Source organism: Hemitrygon akajei, chromosome 8 (assembly GCF_048418815.1).
Source record: "Hemitrygon akajei chromosome 8, sHemAka1.3, whole genome shotgun sequence".
In the NCBI taxonomy this organism is placed as follows: Eukaryota; Metazoa; Chordata; class Chondrichthyes; order Myliobatiformes; family Dasyatidae; genus Hemitrygon; species Hemitrygon akajei.
The window spans coordinates 23,117,089-23,134,710 of NC_133131.1; the positions used below are offsets into that span (position 1 = coordinate 23,117,089).

The 17,622-nt window shown below is 40.3% G+C and overlaps 1 protein-coding gene across 3 annotated transcripts in view; it reads left to right on the plus strand.

The window, feature by feature from the left end:
• The window catches only part of acaca (acetyl-CoA carboxylase alpha), a 276,544-nt gene that overhangs the window by 193,359 nt on the left and 65,563 nt on the right, over window positions 1–17,622 (plus strand). For all 3 annotated transcript variants that reach the window (XM_073053437.1, XM_073053439.1, XM_073053438.1), the window contains 2 exons: window positions 14,860–15,003; window positions 15,961–16,081. In XM_073053437.1, coding sequence (XP_072909538.1) covers window positions 14,860–15,003; window positions 15,961–16,081 — 265 coding nt within the window. The remainder of the gene's footprint in view (window positions 1–14,859; window positions 15,004–15,960; window positions 16,082–17,622) is intronic.

A 17,622-nucleotide genomic window follows, 5' to 3' on the forward strand; every position in this document is an offset into this window, starting at 1 on the left:
ACCTGATCCCTCAGTTTTATGGCATGAAACCAAGAGTTGTTACCTAAGTGATGGGCTGTAAGATTGTTCAGATTGACATTCATGACAAAGCTGCTTTCCCAGATTTTATTCCAGTAAGAGACAACTTCTGAACGGCATGAATTTCCAGATCAAACTGAAGCTGTGAAATACACTGGATTTTGAAGGTGAATGGGGACAAAATGTGCTCGGCTTCCCAATGAGACTGGAAAATATTTGCTCTTCTGCACTAAAGTGTGAGCAGCTAACTTTTTTTGGAATGGAAATCAGTCTTTGTACATTTCTTGCTAAATGGTCTGGAGTTCTGTGGCTGGAATTAAAGAATGGGAGAACTGCAGCCTTTATGTTATATTTTCATTTCTCATCTTTTACCTAATATCATTTCACACAATGTCCGTGATTACAAGAGACAGATTGGCACATTGGGCTTGTTCCTGAAATCTACTACACAGTAAGACTTGTGGTTCTGTATTCCACACCACATCCTTCAGGATTTATTTATTTATTTATTTATTTGCTTTGTTTATTGACATAGAGCGTGGAACTGGCCCTTCGAGCCACACTGCCCAGCAATCCCCAATCTAACCCTTGTCTAATCTCAGGACAATTTGCAATGACCAGTTAACCTCCCAACTGGTACATCTTTGGAATGTAGGAGGAAACCAGATCACCCAGAGGAAACCTGCGTGCTCACGAGGAGAGCGTACAAATGCTTTATGGGCAGCAGTGGGGAATTTGGAATGCAATATTAATAAATTTAACAGTGACTATTCACTGTGTGGAAACATGAGAGCTTGACAGTACATGAACTGTCAGAGTATTCTGTCAGCGGAGTCTCTGGATCATGTTCCGAGCCTGCTTTGTCTAACTAAATGCTTCCAGTGTGGTGGGTCTGCTTGTGTGCTGCTAAACAGCTAGAAAAAGTGTGGGAAGATGGTGCAGATAACAGGTCTGGACAATAGTCTGGTCTAAAATGGTCCATTTCACCCCGAGTGGCTACAGGCATATTTCCCCATGGTGCTCACATGTTGTTTACAATTATTTTTGTATGCAACTTGCATTAGTATTCACAGCAAATTTGCATCAAGCATTTAATTGGAGTCATTGAGTGATGCATCAGAAACTGGGGCTTTCAGACACCATTGTTTCAGACTAATTTGTATAGTCCCTCTTGACTTTTAGTTCATTGGTTAATATATCTTTTTGTGGCCCTGAGAAAGATATTTTCCTACCCTGAATTAACTGGCCATTTTTTGCTGAGACTTGCCCTATTTTTCTGCTTTGCCTCAAATTTACTCTGATAATATCGGTGGAATATTGTGTTATTAGTTCTGTCGAAAATGGCCTAGGGTTGTGCCTGAGCCCTGTCCCAGTTTGGATAGTTTATGATTCATACAACTAAACAATTCTTTTGAATTTCCTTTCCTCTCTCGTGAGGAATTTAATCTGCACAGGTTGTTCTCCAACTTCTCTGATAGTTTTTTCAGGTAAATGTGGATATACTTCTTGAAGATTATGAACCTTGAACACAGTGCCTCCGAAAGAAGCCTGGTCATAGAAAGATGCAGCAAGGAAATAGGCCCCTTGGCCCATCAAGCCTGTGCTGGTCATTAGGAATCCATTTTACACTTCTATTCTAGTCATTTTATTCCCTGCATTTCCTCATCACTCCACTCACGTACCCAACAGGAGAAAATTTACAATTGCCAGTTAACATTCCGACACATCTTTAGAGCATCTGGAGAAAATGCATGGGCTTGCAGGGAGAATGTACCAACTCCACACAGACAGCAACTGGGACTTTGGAGGAGGTCAAGCAAATAATATTACTTCCATCAAAGTATCTTTGACACAAAAATCTGACCTGTCTGTTGTATTTAGGTGATGAGCAAGCAGTTCCTATCATACAATTAAAAGGTAACATGCTCTAATTAACACCATTGAGGCAATAAATTATTGTTAGACCTAATTGACACACATATTCTAATTTGTAAATGCAGAGAAAGAAGGAAAGGATGGTGTTTGGGAAATATTTAAAACTGCTTGATGGAATTACACTAGGGATAGATTTTCCCGCTAGCGTTCCAGGTGTAGTGTAAAACAGGAATGGAATTTAAAGCATTATAGCTTGTGTGTCTTTCACATCCATGGATAGAATGGCACTGTGGGGCATAGTGGATCAGTAACAAAATTTTTGTCAGTTTTTAAACTGTAATTCCAATAGACAGGAATGAAATTTTAACACAAGCATTGACTTGTGAACACAACTACAACTGTGAAGATCCCTGCTGCACCTGATAACCCTGTGATCACTGTCTCAGAGGCCGATGTTAGGCTGTCTTTGAAGAGAGTGAACCCTCGCAAGGTGGAAGATTCCGATGGAGTCCCTGGTAAGGCTCTGAAAACCTGTGCCAACCAGCTAGTGGGAGTATTCAAGGACATTTTCAACCTGTCACTGCTACAGACGGAAGTTCCCACTTGCTTCAAAAGAGCAACAATTATACCAGTGCCTAAGAAGAGGAATGTGGGCTGCCTTAATGACTGTCGCCCAGTAGCACTCACATTGACAGTGATGAAATGCTTTGAGAGGCTGTTCATGGCGAGACTGAGCTCCTGCCTCAGCGAGGACTATTGTAATTTGCCTTGTCGCCACAATAGGTCAACGGCAGACGCAACCTCAATGGCGCTCCGCACAGCTTTAGATCACCTGGACAACACAAAGACCTACGTCAGGATGCTGTTCATCAACTATAGCTCAACATTTAATACCATCATTCCCACAATCCTGATTGAGAAGTTGAAGAACCTGGGCCTCTGTACCTCCCTCTGCAATTGGATCCTCGACTTCCTAATTGGAAGATCACAATCTCTGCAAATTAGTGATAACATATCCTCCTTGCTGGCGATCAACACTGGTGCACCTCAGGGGTGTGTGCTTAGCCCACTGCTCTACTCTCTATATACCTATGACTGTGTGGCTAGGCATAGCTCAAATGCCATTTATAAATTTGCTGATGATACAACCATTGTTTGTAGAATCTCAGGTGGTGACGAGAGGGCGTATTAGAATGAGATATGCCAACTAGTGGAGTGGTGCCACAGAAACAACCTGGCACTCAACGTCAGTAAGACAAAAGAGCTGATTGTGGACATCAGGAAGGGTAAGACGAAGGAATACATACCAGTCCTCATAGAGGGATCAGAAGTGGAGAGAGTGAGCAGCTTCAAGTTCCTGGGTGTCAAGATCTCTGAGGGTCTAACTGGTCCCAACATATCGATGTAGTCGTAAAGAAGGCAAGACAGCAGCTATACTTTATTAGGAGTTTGAGGAGATTTGGCATGTCAACAAATACACTCAAAAACTTCTATAGTTGTACCGTGAAGAGCATTCTGACAGGCTGCATCACTGTCTGGTATTGGGGGGGGGGGGGGGGGGGGGGGCTACTGCACAGGACCAAAAGAAGCTGCAGAAGGGAATAAATCTAGTCAGCTTCATCTTGGGTACCAGCCTACAAAGTACCCAGGATATTTTTATGGAGCAGTGTCTCAGAAAGGCAGCATCCATTATTAAGGACTTCCAGCACCCAGGGCATGCCCTTTTCTCACTGTTACCATCAGGTAGGAGGTACAGAAGTCTGAAGGCACACACTCAGCGATTCAGGACAGCTTCTTCCCCTCTGCCGTCCGATTCCTAAATGGACATTGAATCTTTGGACACGACCTCACTTTTTTAATATACAGTATTTCTGATTTTGCACGTTTTTTAAAATTCAATATACTCAATTGATTTACTTGTTTATTTAATTTACTATTTTTTTCTCTCTCTCTGCTAGATGATGTATTGCATTGAACTGCTGCTGCTAAGTTAACAAATTTCACGTCACATGCCAGTGATAATAAACCTGATTCTGACTTAAAAATTATTCTTTTCAATATTTAATGAACATTCAAAATAAATGGGTTGAACAGAATGAACAAAAGGACAATACAAGTGTCATTTCAATATTCTTGTTGTAGTTGGTGTTCGCTTCACTGTATCTTGGTAATATTCAGGTGATGGACCCCACCACCTAGGACATGCCTTCTTCCCATTGTTACCATCAGGAAGGAAACCTGCAGGCACACACTCATCAATTTAGAAACACCACCTTCCCTCTGCCAACTGATTTCTAAATGGACATTGAAGCCATGAACACTACCTCACTACTTCTTTATTTCTATTTTGTTTTGCAGTACTTATTTTAACTTAACTATTTAATAGATGTACTTACTGTAGTTCAGATTCTATTCTCTATATTTATTTACCATGTATTTCATTGTACTGCTGCCATAAAGTTAACAAATTTCACGACAAATGCCGGTGATATTAAACCTGATTCTGATTCTGAAAGTGTTCACTAACTCGAGAACAGCATTTAAAATGGGTTTGTTGCCATCTTTTCTGCTTCTTCTTTAAGATCCCTGGCAGAATGATATTACCTTGCAACTCCCTTGTGTTGCCTGGTTGAACGGTTCCCAGCTTGTAATCTGTGACCTCCCCCAGCACTTGGGGGATTGCTGAAAGATGGGGTTTTGGTAAAGGATGAAGGACAGTGATTGCAGGGGGTCCAAGAGGTTTGAATAATATTGAAATAATTTAGTTGGAACGTACATAAAGAAAGTAAAAGTAATAAATATTTGCTCAGCACACAGGAAGCTCCGCGTGTAGGGCTGCCAGCGCTCCCTAGGAATCCCAGAGCAAGAGTTTTACAGCTTTGTAAAAGGAGGTCCATGAAGCCACAGGGTGTTTATTTGCGAGAGCCAAAGATCGGGGCACAATTTACAGAGTGTGAACATGTAAGGATACTGTGCAAAATGAAGCAAGGTTGGGAACCACTGGCTTACAATACTCCACTTGTGGTCTAACCAGGATTTTGTTCAGCTTCAATGCCATTTTTTGTGTGTGCAGTTTGATTTCCGAATCTCAGCGCTCCCGATAACTTTCCCAACAACTTATTCTGGCACTCAGTACGAGAACCCTGCTGGCTCAGGAAGTCGAGCTCTGTGAGGTGATAAGCACGCTCCGTTCAAGCCGATGGGGAAATGGACCACCAAGCAAAGTGAATTTCAGTTATATTCTGTTCCACGTGAAAATTACACTGGTAGAAAAAAAATCCTATTTTAGTGAATACTGCGATCATTTTCAGTTTTTGAGTGTCGCAACAGATTTGTTTCCAGCAGTACTGTCTGAATAAATGAAGGAAAAAATGCTCCTTGTGTATTCTTTAAACAAATAAAATTGTCTGTGGTTGTGCAGAGAGTCATATAAAGTCTAACACAATATCTCAGAACTAGATTGGTGTCTGTTGGATATTTAATATTAGCAGTGTTAATCCAGCAAGTGTCAGCTTTTCTATTCAGTGAGCCTATTTTATTAATCTGTTGAGTTTAATCTTCCTGTAGTGATTCTACAAAGCCATTAAAATAGTAAATACTCTCGCTGTGTATTCAAAAGGAAAAGCTGATAAAAGGGACACCACTAAATATCAAAGAAATTGCATCCCTGACAGTCCTGAGCATCCGTCTGTGTCACTGCAGAGTCCCCTCAAGGTTAGGCTGTACTTGGTTCATGGTTCCTTTGCTCTGACTTGTCATTTACATTAATAGGTTGCACCCTGTGCTTGGTGCCTCGCTGAAACAGAGGCGACCAGACGGGTTCCATGTGTGCGATCATATTTTCACAACTGCTGACCCTGACCGCTTAACGCATGAGTGATGAAAATCTGCTTATACCATGAAAGTGCTGACAAGTGCAAGCACTTCAGTGACATTAATAGATATTTTCTTTGAAAAATAAACAATTTCTGCACTGGCTCCCTCCTCCACAGAAGCACCATGATCCTGGATGGTTTCAGATTGCTGTGGTTGTGCCATGTTGGTGTTCGAAATTATTAAACCATAAGACATAGGAGCATAGTTAGGCCATTTGGCCCATTGAGTCTGCTTGCTATTACATCATGGGTAATTTATTATCGCTCTGAACCCCATTCTCCTGCCTTCTCCCTGTAATCCTTGACACCTTTATCGACCTCCACTTTAATTATCTTGAATGACTTGCCCTCTAAAGCCACGTGGGGCAATGAATTCCACAGATTCACTAACCTCTGGCTAAAGAAATCTCTGTTCTAAAGGGACACCCTTCTGGTTTGAGGCTGTGTCCTCTGGCCCTAAACTCTCCCACAATAGTAAACATCCTCTCCAAGTGAATTCGATCTAGGCCTTTCAGTATTCAATAGGTTTCAGTGTGATCCCCCATCTCCTCATTCTTCTAAACTCCAGTGAGTACAGCCCAAAGCCATCAAACGCTGCTTGTAAATTAACCCTGTCATTCCTGGAATCATTCTCGTGAGCAACCTCTGGAACCTCTCCATCGCCACCACATTATGAAGCTGCCATCAGCTTCATTATGTGGGCTCATAACCAATGCAATTTCTTGGCTTCCACGATTAAATCCCTAACATAGAAGGGGAAAAACGCTAATCTTCCTGTGGACACTGATTCAAATGGAGTCCCTTACTGTCTCTTTGGCAGTTGAGTAATATTAAATGTATTGGGTTTATTCAAATTGTTGGACTTCCTTAGGTTTAATCATGTCTGTTATATTCATTGCCTTTCTTCTAATACCTTAACAAGTCCTGACCTCTGCCTTTGACATGCCACGATGTATATGAAGCTACAAAATGTATCTATCTGCTCCTCAAGAACAAAGCTAGACTCCAATGTAAGATGTTTGTGCATGCATAAAATTAATGAGAATTTGCTATCAATTTGCTTAGGGTTGGTGTAGTGGTGGTTTAAGCCCTGTGCTTTGAATCTGTGATCTGACAAAGAGCTTTGCTCCCTGTGAGTATCACTTTCTGAAGTGTTGGAAAACCACATCTCAAGAGAAAGATGTTGTAAAATATCCAGCGGGAACATGCCATTTTCTAACTATTTCCTGGTAAACTGGGCCTAAGCTTGCTTTGAGGCAAGTTGTCCACATTCAGAACAAGCTTGCAAAGTATGCAGTAACCTGTCTGCCGCTGTCATCTTGGTTGCAGCCAATGTAAAACTAGAGCGCATTGGCGTCCTGGACCAAGAAAGAGATAGGAGGTTCAGGACAATGACATCAAATCATTCAAACCCTTGGCAAATAAAACTTTCTGAATGTACTTTGTTTTCATGCTCAAAGAGTTTTGCCTCTATTGTGCTAAACACTTACTATTTGAGTTGCTAGCTGGAGGGGAGATCAGTAAGCAGTACTGAAAGAGGCCAAATCACTGTTAAATAGCAACAAATGCACATCCAGTGACAGGGGCACTACTTGCTGTCTTGGAAGGACTAGGATGCAGTTTCTCGCATCCTGGTCCAGAATCGCAAACGTCTTGTGTTCCCAAATACTCAAGTCAATTAAGAATGTATAAATAATGCATTTAGTACAAAAATGCAAATTAGTTATTTTGGCTATATGGTAAGGCCCAACAAGCCTGTGCTGCCCAATTAATCCCATATGCCCAATAATCCAAACACGAGGAAATCTGTAGTTGCTGGAAATTCAGGCAGCACACACAAAATGCTGGTGGAGCGCAGCAGGCCAGGCAGCATCTATAGGAAGAAGTACAGTCGACATTTCGGGCCAAGACCCTTCGTCAGGACTAATGTTAGTCCTGAACATGAAACGTCGACTGTTCATCTTCCTATAGATGCTGCCTGGCCTGCTGCATTCCACCAGCATTTTGTGTGTGTTGTCTAATAATCCCACTAATCTGCACGTCTTTGGAATGTGGGAAGAAACTGGAGCATCTGGAGGAAACCTCACAGTCACAGGGAGAACGTACAAACTCCCTATAGACCATGGCAGAAATTGAACTCAAGTTACTGGCGCTGTAATAGCATTACACTAACAACTTGCTACCATGCTGCCCCAATTCAAGGTTGACAGCATGGAGCTGCCAGATATTGAGCTCGGGGGTTCTTCTCCCTCATGGCTGTCCCTCTTGATTCAGAGAAATGGATATGCTGTCCAGCTGATGCAGCCTTGGGGAGCAATTTACCTGATACACCTGTTGGGGAAAATGCAATAAAATTGCAGTCTTTCTCTGGATTCCATCTGAAGTTCAGTGTCACAGTGCAGTTAGGTAAATCCCAGCTTGGAGTGCCAAACAAGTTGGATAGTCCATATTCAAGATGCTGGTGTTTCATCGTGGAACTAGGGACACCATGGAGGTGTAGTAGTTAGCATGATACTACTACAGCACAGGGCATTTGGAGTTCAATTCCCACCTCTACCTGTAAAGCGTTTGTATCTTCTCCCCGTGACTGCATGTGTTTCCTCCAGGTGCTCTGGTTTCCTCCAACAGTCCAAAACATTCCGGTTAGTAGTTTAATTAGTTCTTATAAATTCTCCTGTGATTAGACTTGTGTTAGATTGCTGGGCGGTGCGGAAAGTTCTTTCCCGTGCTGTATCGGCAAATAAATAAACTTCCAGCAGTTTTCAATAAGATGCCTTCCTGCTTTTATCCAGAGAAAGAAGAAAAAAGAATTTACAAAAAGAATTTTTACTATTGTTATGCCCATCCGTTATGGAGTAACGTTTTATGGTGAATGTTTTAGTTTAATTTACAATTTTTTTATCAACCATATCTGCCACTTGGCAATAATCATTATTGCATCCTCTGGAAACTTATTAAATTTGGGCCTTTTTTTCATAACATCCTCTCCTAATCAAGTATTGCTGTATTCCTTCCAGAAATAGCATTATTTTATAGATGCTTTTTGGTTTTGTTTTGGATATTAGTGGAATAAATAGATAGGGAGTTTGTGAAGGAACGTGATGCTGAGGTGAAGGATCATCCAGGAACTTGTTGAATAGCAGAACCTGCACGGAATGGAAGAGCCTACAAAAAGTAGTGGACACAGTCCAGTCTATCACAGGAAAAGCTCTCCCCATCCTTGAGCACATCTATAAGGTCCACTGCCACAAGTAAAGTAGTTAAGAACCCCCACCATCCAGGCATGCTCCTTTCTTGCTGCTGACATCAGGAAGGAGGTGCAGGAGCCTTGGGTCCCATGGCCACAGGTTCAGGAACAGTTATTACCATTCAGCACCCAGGCTCCTGAACCATTGTGGGTAATTTCACTCACCTCAACACTGAACTGATTCCACAACCTATGGATTCACTTTCAAGGACTAATCTATGTTCTCGATATTATTTATTTATTTATTTTGTTTTGTATTTGCACTGTTTGTCTTCCGTTGCATGTTGCTTGTCAGTCTGTGTGTAGTTTTTCATTGATTTAGTTTTATTTCTTTGTTCCACTGTGAATACCTGCAGGAAAATGAATCTCGGGGTAGTATATGGTGACATATAGGTACTTTGATAATAAATTTACTTTGAACCTTGAACTTTTAGGATGAAGCAACCTACCAGCCTGTTTCTGCTTTTATTTTTCAGAACATTTTTTTATTTTGCAATTTTATTCTTGGTCATCATTGCTGTAACCAAGTTGAGACCCAGTTTGTGTGCTTCGATCAGTTGGCCACCTTCTTCAAAATGCAATTTTGTCATTCATCCACAGTTGACCATACTGTGTATTTGGAATTAATAATTAATGATTGCTATTCTTGTGACTAATTACTCTACCCTTTCATTTCTGATTATGGTGTTGTTTTATTAGTGTGTAAATTGAGTTAACCAGATGTTCTTCCACTGCCGGAAAGAAGTGCATGATGGCTAAAGCACATTTTGGAATTTTCAAAGAGCTAAAAACTTAAATTGGCAGAAATGTGATTAACAACTTTGGGAATGCAATTGGTTTATAAAATGTTTTACATGTAGAATTTTTTCAAAGCTTACTTAAATATTAGAATATCACTAATTAAATATAATTAGTAAATTGATGAAATTTAGTGGAGTTAAATGTAGTGAGTAATTCATGAGCAAAGTAGTAATTGCAAAATGAAGTGACTAAGTCTCTGAGGTGATATGAATGCTAAAATGCTTTTGCATTGGAATTGGCAGGTGTTTTGTCAACGAGTCCAAAAGGAGTTTTCTATCACTGAAAGTGTATGGATTGTTTGGAGCAGAGGCTCTGCATTTGTGATTTAGCATGCAGCCTGGCTTGTTGCTTGAGCATGCTTGTGTGGAATTCTCTGCAAGCACCAAGAACACAGTGTTGCTAGTAGGAGGAATGTTAGTGCGCAACTCCTCCTAAGGTATGGTTGTCCAGTGCCACGGTGTGTAGATGTTGGGTGATGGCAGTATTCAGATTGACTATTTCTAAAGCAGCCTCCGGTATTTGTTTGGTTTCAGATCACTGGTGCAGCCTTTGGTTGCCAGCTTTGGTAGTGTTTCAATCCTGTCATCTTGCACCTTACAAGTTTTAATTTTAATTGTCAAAATTTATTCCTTTCGCCTATTTCTTTAACACTCCACAAAACTTCTTTGGTGACTCTTTGTCAAATGTTGAGCAAAATCATCTAGGTGAAGAGGGTCAGAATATTTTGATGCATTGCAGGTGATGCATCAATGCGGTTTTCCATTGAGTTTGACGATGTAAAATTGCAGATTTGCTGCAGCTGTTTTTAAAATTGCAGGCTTGATATTGTCACTTTCTCATAGAAACTTGAGTGTAGTGTTCAAAGTATTGGGTAAATCACTGCCTTTGCCCACTAAGAGTGTTAAGTACGTATTCAGATTGACCATCTCAGTAGCTAGTATGTGAACAATTCAAACTGTCACAGGTAATGAGCAAGGTTGTAAGTTCCAACTACTAAAAGATGCTGGCTTAAACCTCAAAAAATTTGAAGGTACTTACTGTTGAATTACTTGTAGCTGTTTGAATTAACTCTTACCTTGAGATGTTAAGCTGAGCTCACATCTGTCTGCTTTTGGAAGCCAAGTGACCTACAAAGGCACAGTTGCAAAAGGAGTTGGAAGCTTTCCAGGCATCTATGTTAAAGTGTTTTAAGCAAAGTTAGCAAAGTACATTAACTAAATTCTATGCCTTAATGTGATTTAGTTTGGTTTCCTTAACTAGATAAGTATAGTCTCTCCAGTTCTGAGATTTATTCTGGGAAGAAGTTTTGATGTAAGATATTTACTTTGTAAGTATTTAATTCAGGCCTTGTATCTTTGTTGCTCTAAAATTATGTTCCAGGATTAGTGAAGTGCTTCCTCTAAACTTGGAGGAGGGGCTCCAGCTATTTCTTTCTCATGCGGAAAAACCCATCGTAACTCTTGCTTACACCTGCAGTGCTGGTGAATTATGGGTCTTTCATACTGGTGGATGAACGCCGGTAATTCATTGTCACAGGTGAGGTATCATCCTGGGTGTTCAGAATTATCATCACATAAATCGTGTAATGAGGAACTTGGGCTGAAGCGACTTTACTCTGAAGAGGGGAAGTGCTGAGCTTGTTTACTGCATAAACTGTGCTGCTGGTTTTTATTGTGCGGTATATCTCTCCAATGCAGTCGAAATCTCAGCCTGTGTTTTATTGCAGACAGTGCCAGACTGATGTGTTTGGCTTGCAATGATGTGCTTCTCTCCTCATAAAATAAACTGCCCGTGGCACAGAAGTGTTATTACAAATGCCTACACTGCCAGGCAGAATGTTGAATAGCTGTGGGCTTGTTGCATCCCTTTTGGTTTTCCCCTCAAGGGTATGGACAGGGGGAAGGTATAACATCATCATTCAGTAGTGCTCGAGTTCAAGTCCCTGATAGTTAGTGCTGGGTGCTTTAGAATATGATTTACATCTGTAGACAAAGCTAATCATGAGCAGGCGTAGCTCATTCAGAAGTATGGTCAATCTTCAGCCATCTGAATGATATGGACAGCAATGGTCCAACCACAGAAGCAGTCTGAACAATACCAAAATGTCTACAGGTCCAGTGCTAACTCTGGAAGTGGGCAATTCAAGATTAGATTAGCATTTTTTGTCCATGTACATTGAAGTATACAGTGAAATGTGCTATGGTGTTAGGGATGTGCTGAGGCAGCTCTCAATTGTTGGCACGCTTCCAGTGCGAGCATAGCATGCCCACAACTTACTAACCCTCACTGATAATGCCTTTGGAATGTGGGAGCAAACTGTAACACCAGGAGGAAAATCGACGTCGTCACAGGAGAACGCACAAACTCCTTACAGACAGTAGCAGGAATTACAGCTGGCGCTGTAAGCATTGCACAGACAGCTATGTTGCGTGCTCTCTCATGTACGTTTATAGTTGATTTGTCACTGCACAAGCCAAGAGGCCTTTGCCGCCATCTGATACATCATGGGAGATGGAAGGTCGTAAGCAGCGAGCTGGCTGTGTGCCCAGAGACCAGAGTTCCTTGGGCACAGAGCTCGTAAAAAGCGACGCAACAGACTTTTAAATCATAAATCAGCAAGTTGTTTGTTAATGTCTCCCGTCTCGCTGTGAAACGGGGATACCTCTTTTTCCCTTATTAGGGAGCGAGAGAGTGGTATGTTGAATAGTCTTTGAGGTTCTGCAAGTCTGTGTATTTATTGATGCTTTGCTGCATGCTTGAGTGCTCGGTGACGGGTGCCAATCCCTTTTTGCTAGTGGAGGAGGGGGTCGTCACTGCTGCTTATGTGTGGTAGGGGGGAACTGGCTTTGTGGTTCTAACATTTAACTATCATTCATTCTTTGGGGCACTCCTGTTTCATGGATGTTTGCAAAGAAAAAGAATTTCAGGGTATATATTGTATACACTTTTCTGACATTAAATGTACCTATTGAAGATGGCTGGAAAACTGTTGCCCATATACACAGCAATGTTAAAATGTTATCAGAGAGACAATTGTAGTTGGGCTAATGTTTTAAATTTCATATGCTGTTAATATGAAAATACTTTGTACGTGTTCAAAGCATCATGGTGACAAACTCATGTTAACAAACTTAAGTTGACCTCTGTTAATGATTCCACTAGGTACTGATATCAAGTACTCTCTGAGGTCAGCTTAATGAGACTCTTGGACAGAAACTGATTTCCAGCCATCTGTAATCCTGTTCTCATCTGGGTTCCATGCTTGCCCTTCCAGCAGAGTTGGGTACACGGCAAGACAAAATACGCAGTTTCCCTTCCCACTAGGGCTGGCTTAGTGGAGCAAATTGGGGCATAGTTCCAGACAATATCAAGATGCCCCATCTCTGCCATAACTCCCAGTTTTAAAATAATGGATACTGCATACAGCCTAGAATTGAATCGTGGACCTTTTTGTGCAGGAGAGGGTATTGATTTTAATTTCCTGTTTGAGCAATGACATACATCAAGTTCAAGCTCACCTCCAATTGCAGACCAAAACAAAATATTGGCTCAAGTATTAATGTAGACTGAAAATATGACAAATCCTATCAGTTTGTTAAATATTTTGTAGAAGCAAAATTAATTGATTGGTATTTATGATGTAGAATCTTCCACATTCTGGATGCAGTTAAATATCTGGAAATTCATAGGTTTGTATGTCTGGAATGTTCTGTTAATTCTGATTTCCAGAATTTGCAACTTTTAAATTTTGCTTAATGTGCTTCAAAGTAGTCTCAACACTGCATTTACCCCTGTACTTTTCTACTTTACTCAAAGGATATAACCACTCATCGGATCTTTTCACATTCATTTACTGGTTGAACATCATGTGATTAAGATCTACCAGTGATTTAACAACAGACTTCATATTTTCAATTTTTTAAACTCAACAAAATCTCAGAAACTTTTCCTGTGAGAATGTGCATTTCTTTGGTTGTGCAGACGTTAAGAATATTTTAATGTTAAAAAATTTCTAGAGATCCGTGGAACATTGTGGGCATGCTATGTTGGCAGCGAAGTGTGAGGCGACCCTTGCGGGTTGCTCCAGGCACATTCTTGAGTGTGCTGGTTGTTAACGCCAACGATGAATTTCACTGCATGTTTTGATGTATATATAAGTCTGAATCTTACAATTGTCATTTTCAGATTATTTGAGTAATATTTACCTGATTTTCTTGCCGTTATTCGGTGGCTTCCGGTCCTTGTTTCAAAGCGCTGAGTATTGTGACCATGGAAACCTTTTTTTAACCAGTTAGTGTTACCAGGTGTGTTGCAATTCCATCAACCCAGTCTTATTTTGTATTCAACCACTGAAGTTCTGACCTGGCCTTGCTCCAACTGGAATAAATGTTTTATGAGGGGTCCTCAGCTGCAGTGGGAAAGAACCAGTGGATATTTTAAGAGGGCGTGGAGAAAGATCTAAGAGTCCACATCTTAGTTCATCTCAAGCAGCTGAGTAACCGAGGACTCTGATCTATGGGCCATTCCCAGGGACACATATTGAAACAGACGTCAAATAGATATGAGCTTGGTGGCTCTTTGGTCTGTACAAAACTTGTTGGTCTTCCAGCGCAGTGAGATATTTGTAAAAGCAGGGTGTAAGGGAAGATTTGCCAGCTAGCATATTCCAGGCTGCAGGAGTACATGCTATGGGATGTGCTAAAGTTTGGTGTCGACAATGCAGAAATCCTGGGGTGATGGACCACTGTCAAAGGTCCTTCTGCTACTAGACCTGGAAAGGCTGAGTTGAGTAGGGAAGCCCTCTCAGATAATGAAAGAGTATATTACCTCAAGGATCCAGGTGAAAACTATGATTTTCTTAAAAATGTATTAATACTAGTGAATGTAACAAGTTTTTGCACTGCGTTTTTCTTTTATCTAATTAGATAGGTTTGTCCCTAACCTGGGGTTAGAAAGTCTCAAGGAAGTTGCTAAACCATCAGAACTGTGATGAACTTGTTTTGATGTTAATTTCAGTGTTGCTTTTGCTTTTAAATCTCAAAGGTGCTAGGTCGAGAGGTGTACACGTCCAACAACCAGCTGGGAGGGGTCCAGATCATGCACAACAATGGTGTGACCCACACAACAGTCTATGATGACTTCGAGGGAGTGGTTGTCCTTCTCCAGTGGCTGTCCTACATGCCCAAGGTCTGTTTTCAAATTTGTATTTTGAGCAAAACTATTCATGACTTCTTAATATACATTATTTATGATAACTATTAAAAGAAAATGACTGTAATCAAATACTACAGGTGCAGCTGGTAGTAACCCAGACTGTTACTTGGATAGCCAAAGATAAACCATTACAGGAGAATATTTAATTTTTAGTTAATAGTTGCTTAGTTTATTAACAGGCATTGATACACGTAACAAAGAAAACCCAGATCTGCTTATAATAGATCATAACTGTAACCATTATAATTTCATAAATTATGTGTTTGACAGATAACAACGTGGACATTTATTTTAAGATATTTTTTTAAAAACTTGAATCAAAAATGCTACAGACAATTTTTTTAATAGACAATAACATACATTTGAGGCAATGCTGTTCATAAGTCTTGAATATCTAATAGATAAAGATATGTACTGTTTATAATTGCAGGCTTAATGGGCAGTTTATACAGTCACAAGCTATGTAGCTGCTAGTTTCCACATTTACGAATTTAAACTCATTGAACTGATGCACTTTCAATAGGCAATAATCCACAATTTTAAGAGAACTTGAGGAGTGAGATGTGTATATGGAACCATGTGATAATGAAAGTTGGCATTGAATTTAGGTGCTATTTTTTAACTGAACTTATTTTTAAAGTACGTGGCTTTGTGGAATTGAGGGTGCCTGGGAGAAGGATATTTGTACCTCTGTTGAAAGGTTATCTCCTGTACCTACAGGCAACCTTTATTGGTTTTCTCACAATTTTTTTTCTGCGGAAAATTCATAATGGATGTTTTTCATCATGGATGAACTTTTAATGACATTTATCTGCCTTGTTGCTGCTGGTCTTATAAATTTTATGTTGCATTTGCTTTGGTAGATTTGGAAGTGGTATTTTGTTTTGTAAATTGGAGTTGATTTCATTTGTACAATCTTTTTATTTGTAGAATGTATCAAGTTCCGTGCCCATCCTCAAGCCCAAGGATCCCATTGATAGAGTTATTGAATTTGTTCCGACAAAAGCACCTTATGATCCTCGGTGGATGCTTGCTGGACGAACTCACCCAAGTAAGGAAAAGAAAAATGTTGTGCTTCAGTTACAATAAATTACACTGTGAAGGAAGGAAGTTTATTTTCAGCGTTGTGGGAAGATATTCACTGAGTAACCACAGTAAGAGGTGACATGAGCCAGTACTTTTTGATTTAGTTAGCTATCCAACTGTTGGAGTTGTAGTTGAAGCAAAATGCAGCAGATGCTGCTAACCTGAAACAGAAACAGGCAATGCCAAAAATAGTCAGCAGGTCAGTTCTGAGTACGAGTGATGGTCCTGCAATGTTAACTCTGTTTCTCTCTCCACAGTTGCTGCTTGACATGTTGAGTGTTTCTGTCATTTTATATTTTTGTTTCAATTTCTTGATGAATTAATTTAGTCAGTGGTTCAAACAATGTGCAGTCTGAGCTAGCCTTTTCTTTCCATTTTTCTCCTCTCCCCTGCTGAATCAGAATCAGGTTTATTATCACCAGCATGTGTCGTGAAATTTGTTGACTTAGCAGCAGCAGTTCAATGCACTACGTGATGATTAGAAAGAAGAAAAAAACTGTAAATCAATTACAGTGCATATATGTATATTGAATGGATTCAAAATAGTGCAAAGACGGAAATAATATTTTTTTAAAAGAACTGAAGTTGATATGATCAATTCTATTTATTAATTGAAGTTCAGGCCCCATGTCCATGCCATTATACGGTCAACTTCTGTGTCTAACGTTAAAGTGAGGAGTGGGACTGAACAGTTTTAAACTGCTGTGCCCACCTCCACCATCAAAGCCTCCAACCATAACCATTTGACTAAAATCTGTGCACCTAGCTCTCATACTTGAGTACCTCAACTTAAATTGAGTTGAAGTCCTCATCTTTGCCTTGTATACTTCTTCTGGACTTGATAATTGCAACATACATAAATGACATTTAACTGTCATTCATTCTTTGGAGCACTGCTCTGTTTTCATAGATGGTTGTGAAGGATGCATATTGTATACATTTCTCTGACATTAAATGTACCTTTTGAAACCTTTGAAATATCCCTAGCCTTTAACTCTAAACAATTTTGACATCACACAAATCTCGAATGCTCAACTCCTCGCTCACACGAACTCCTAGTCACCTACAAACCTTATCTGCATTGGCTTCCAGTTATTAAATTTTAAAATTCTCACCATTGCTTTCATTTTCTCGCTCTCCTCAGTTATTTCCCCAGCCCTGTGACTACACCAATGGTTATGACTTCCAGATCATTCCAGAGTTTAAATATCCACCACTAGCAGCAAATCCTTTAGCTGCCAGCAGTGTAGGTTCTATCACATCCCTCACAATTCACTTTGCACTCTAGGTGCGATTTAAGAACTTGGCTGTTTGACCGCTGTATTCTTCACCTGCCCAAACAGTGCCTGGCTTGTGTTGTTTGATAATGTTCCTGTGAAGCAGTTGAGATATTTTACTTCATTAAGCATTATTCATGACGGCAAGACAGTGTTGTATCAGAAGCAAAAAACCACAAACTATTCTACTATCCTTTAGAGGACCACATTAGTTACACTTGCACCTTAG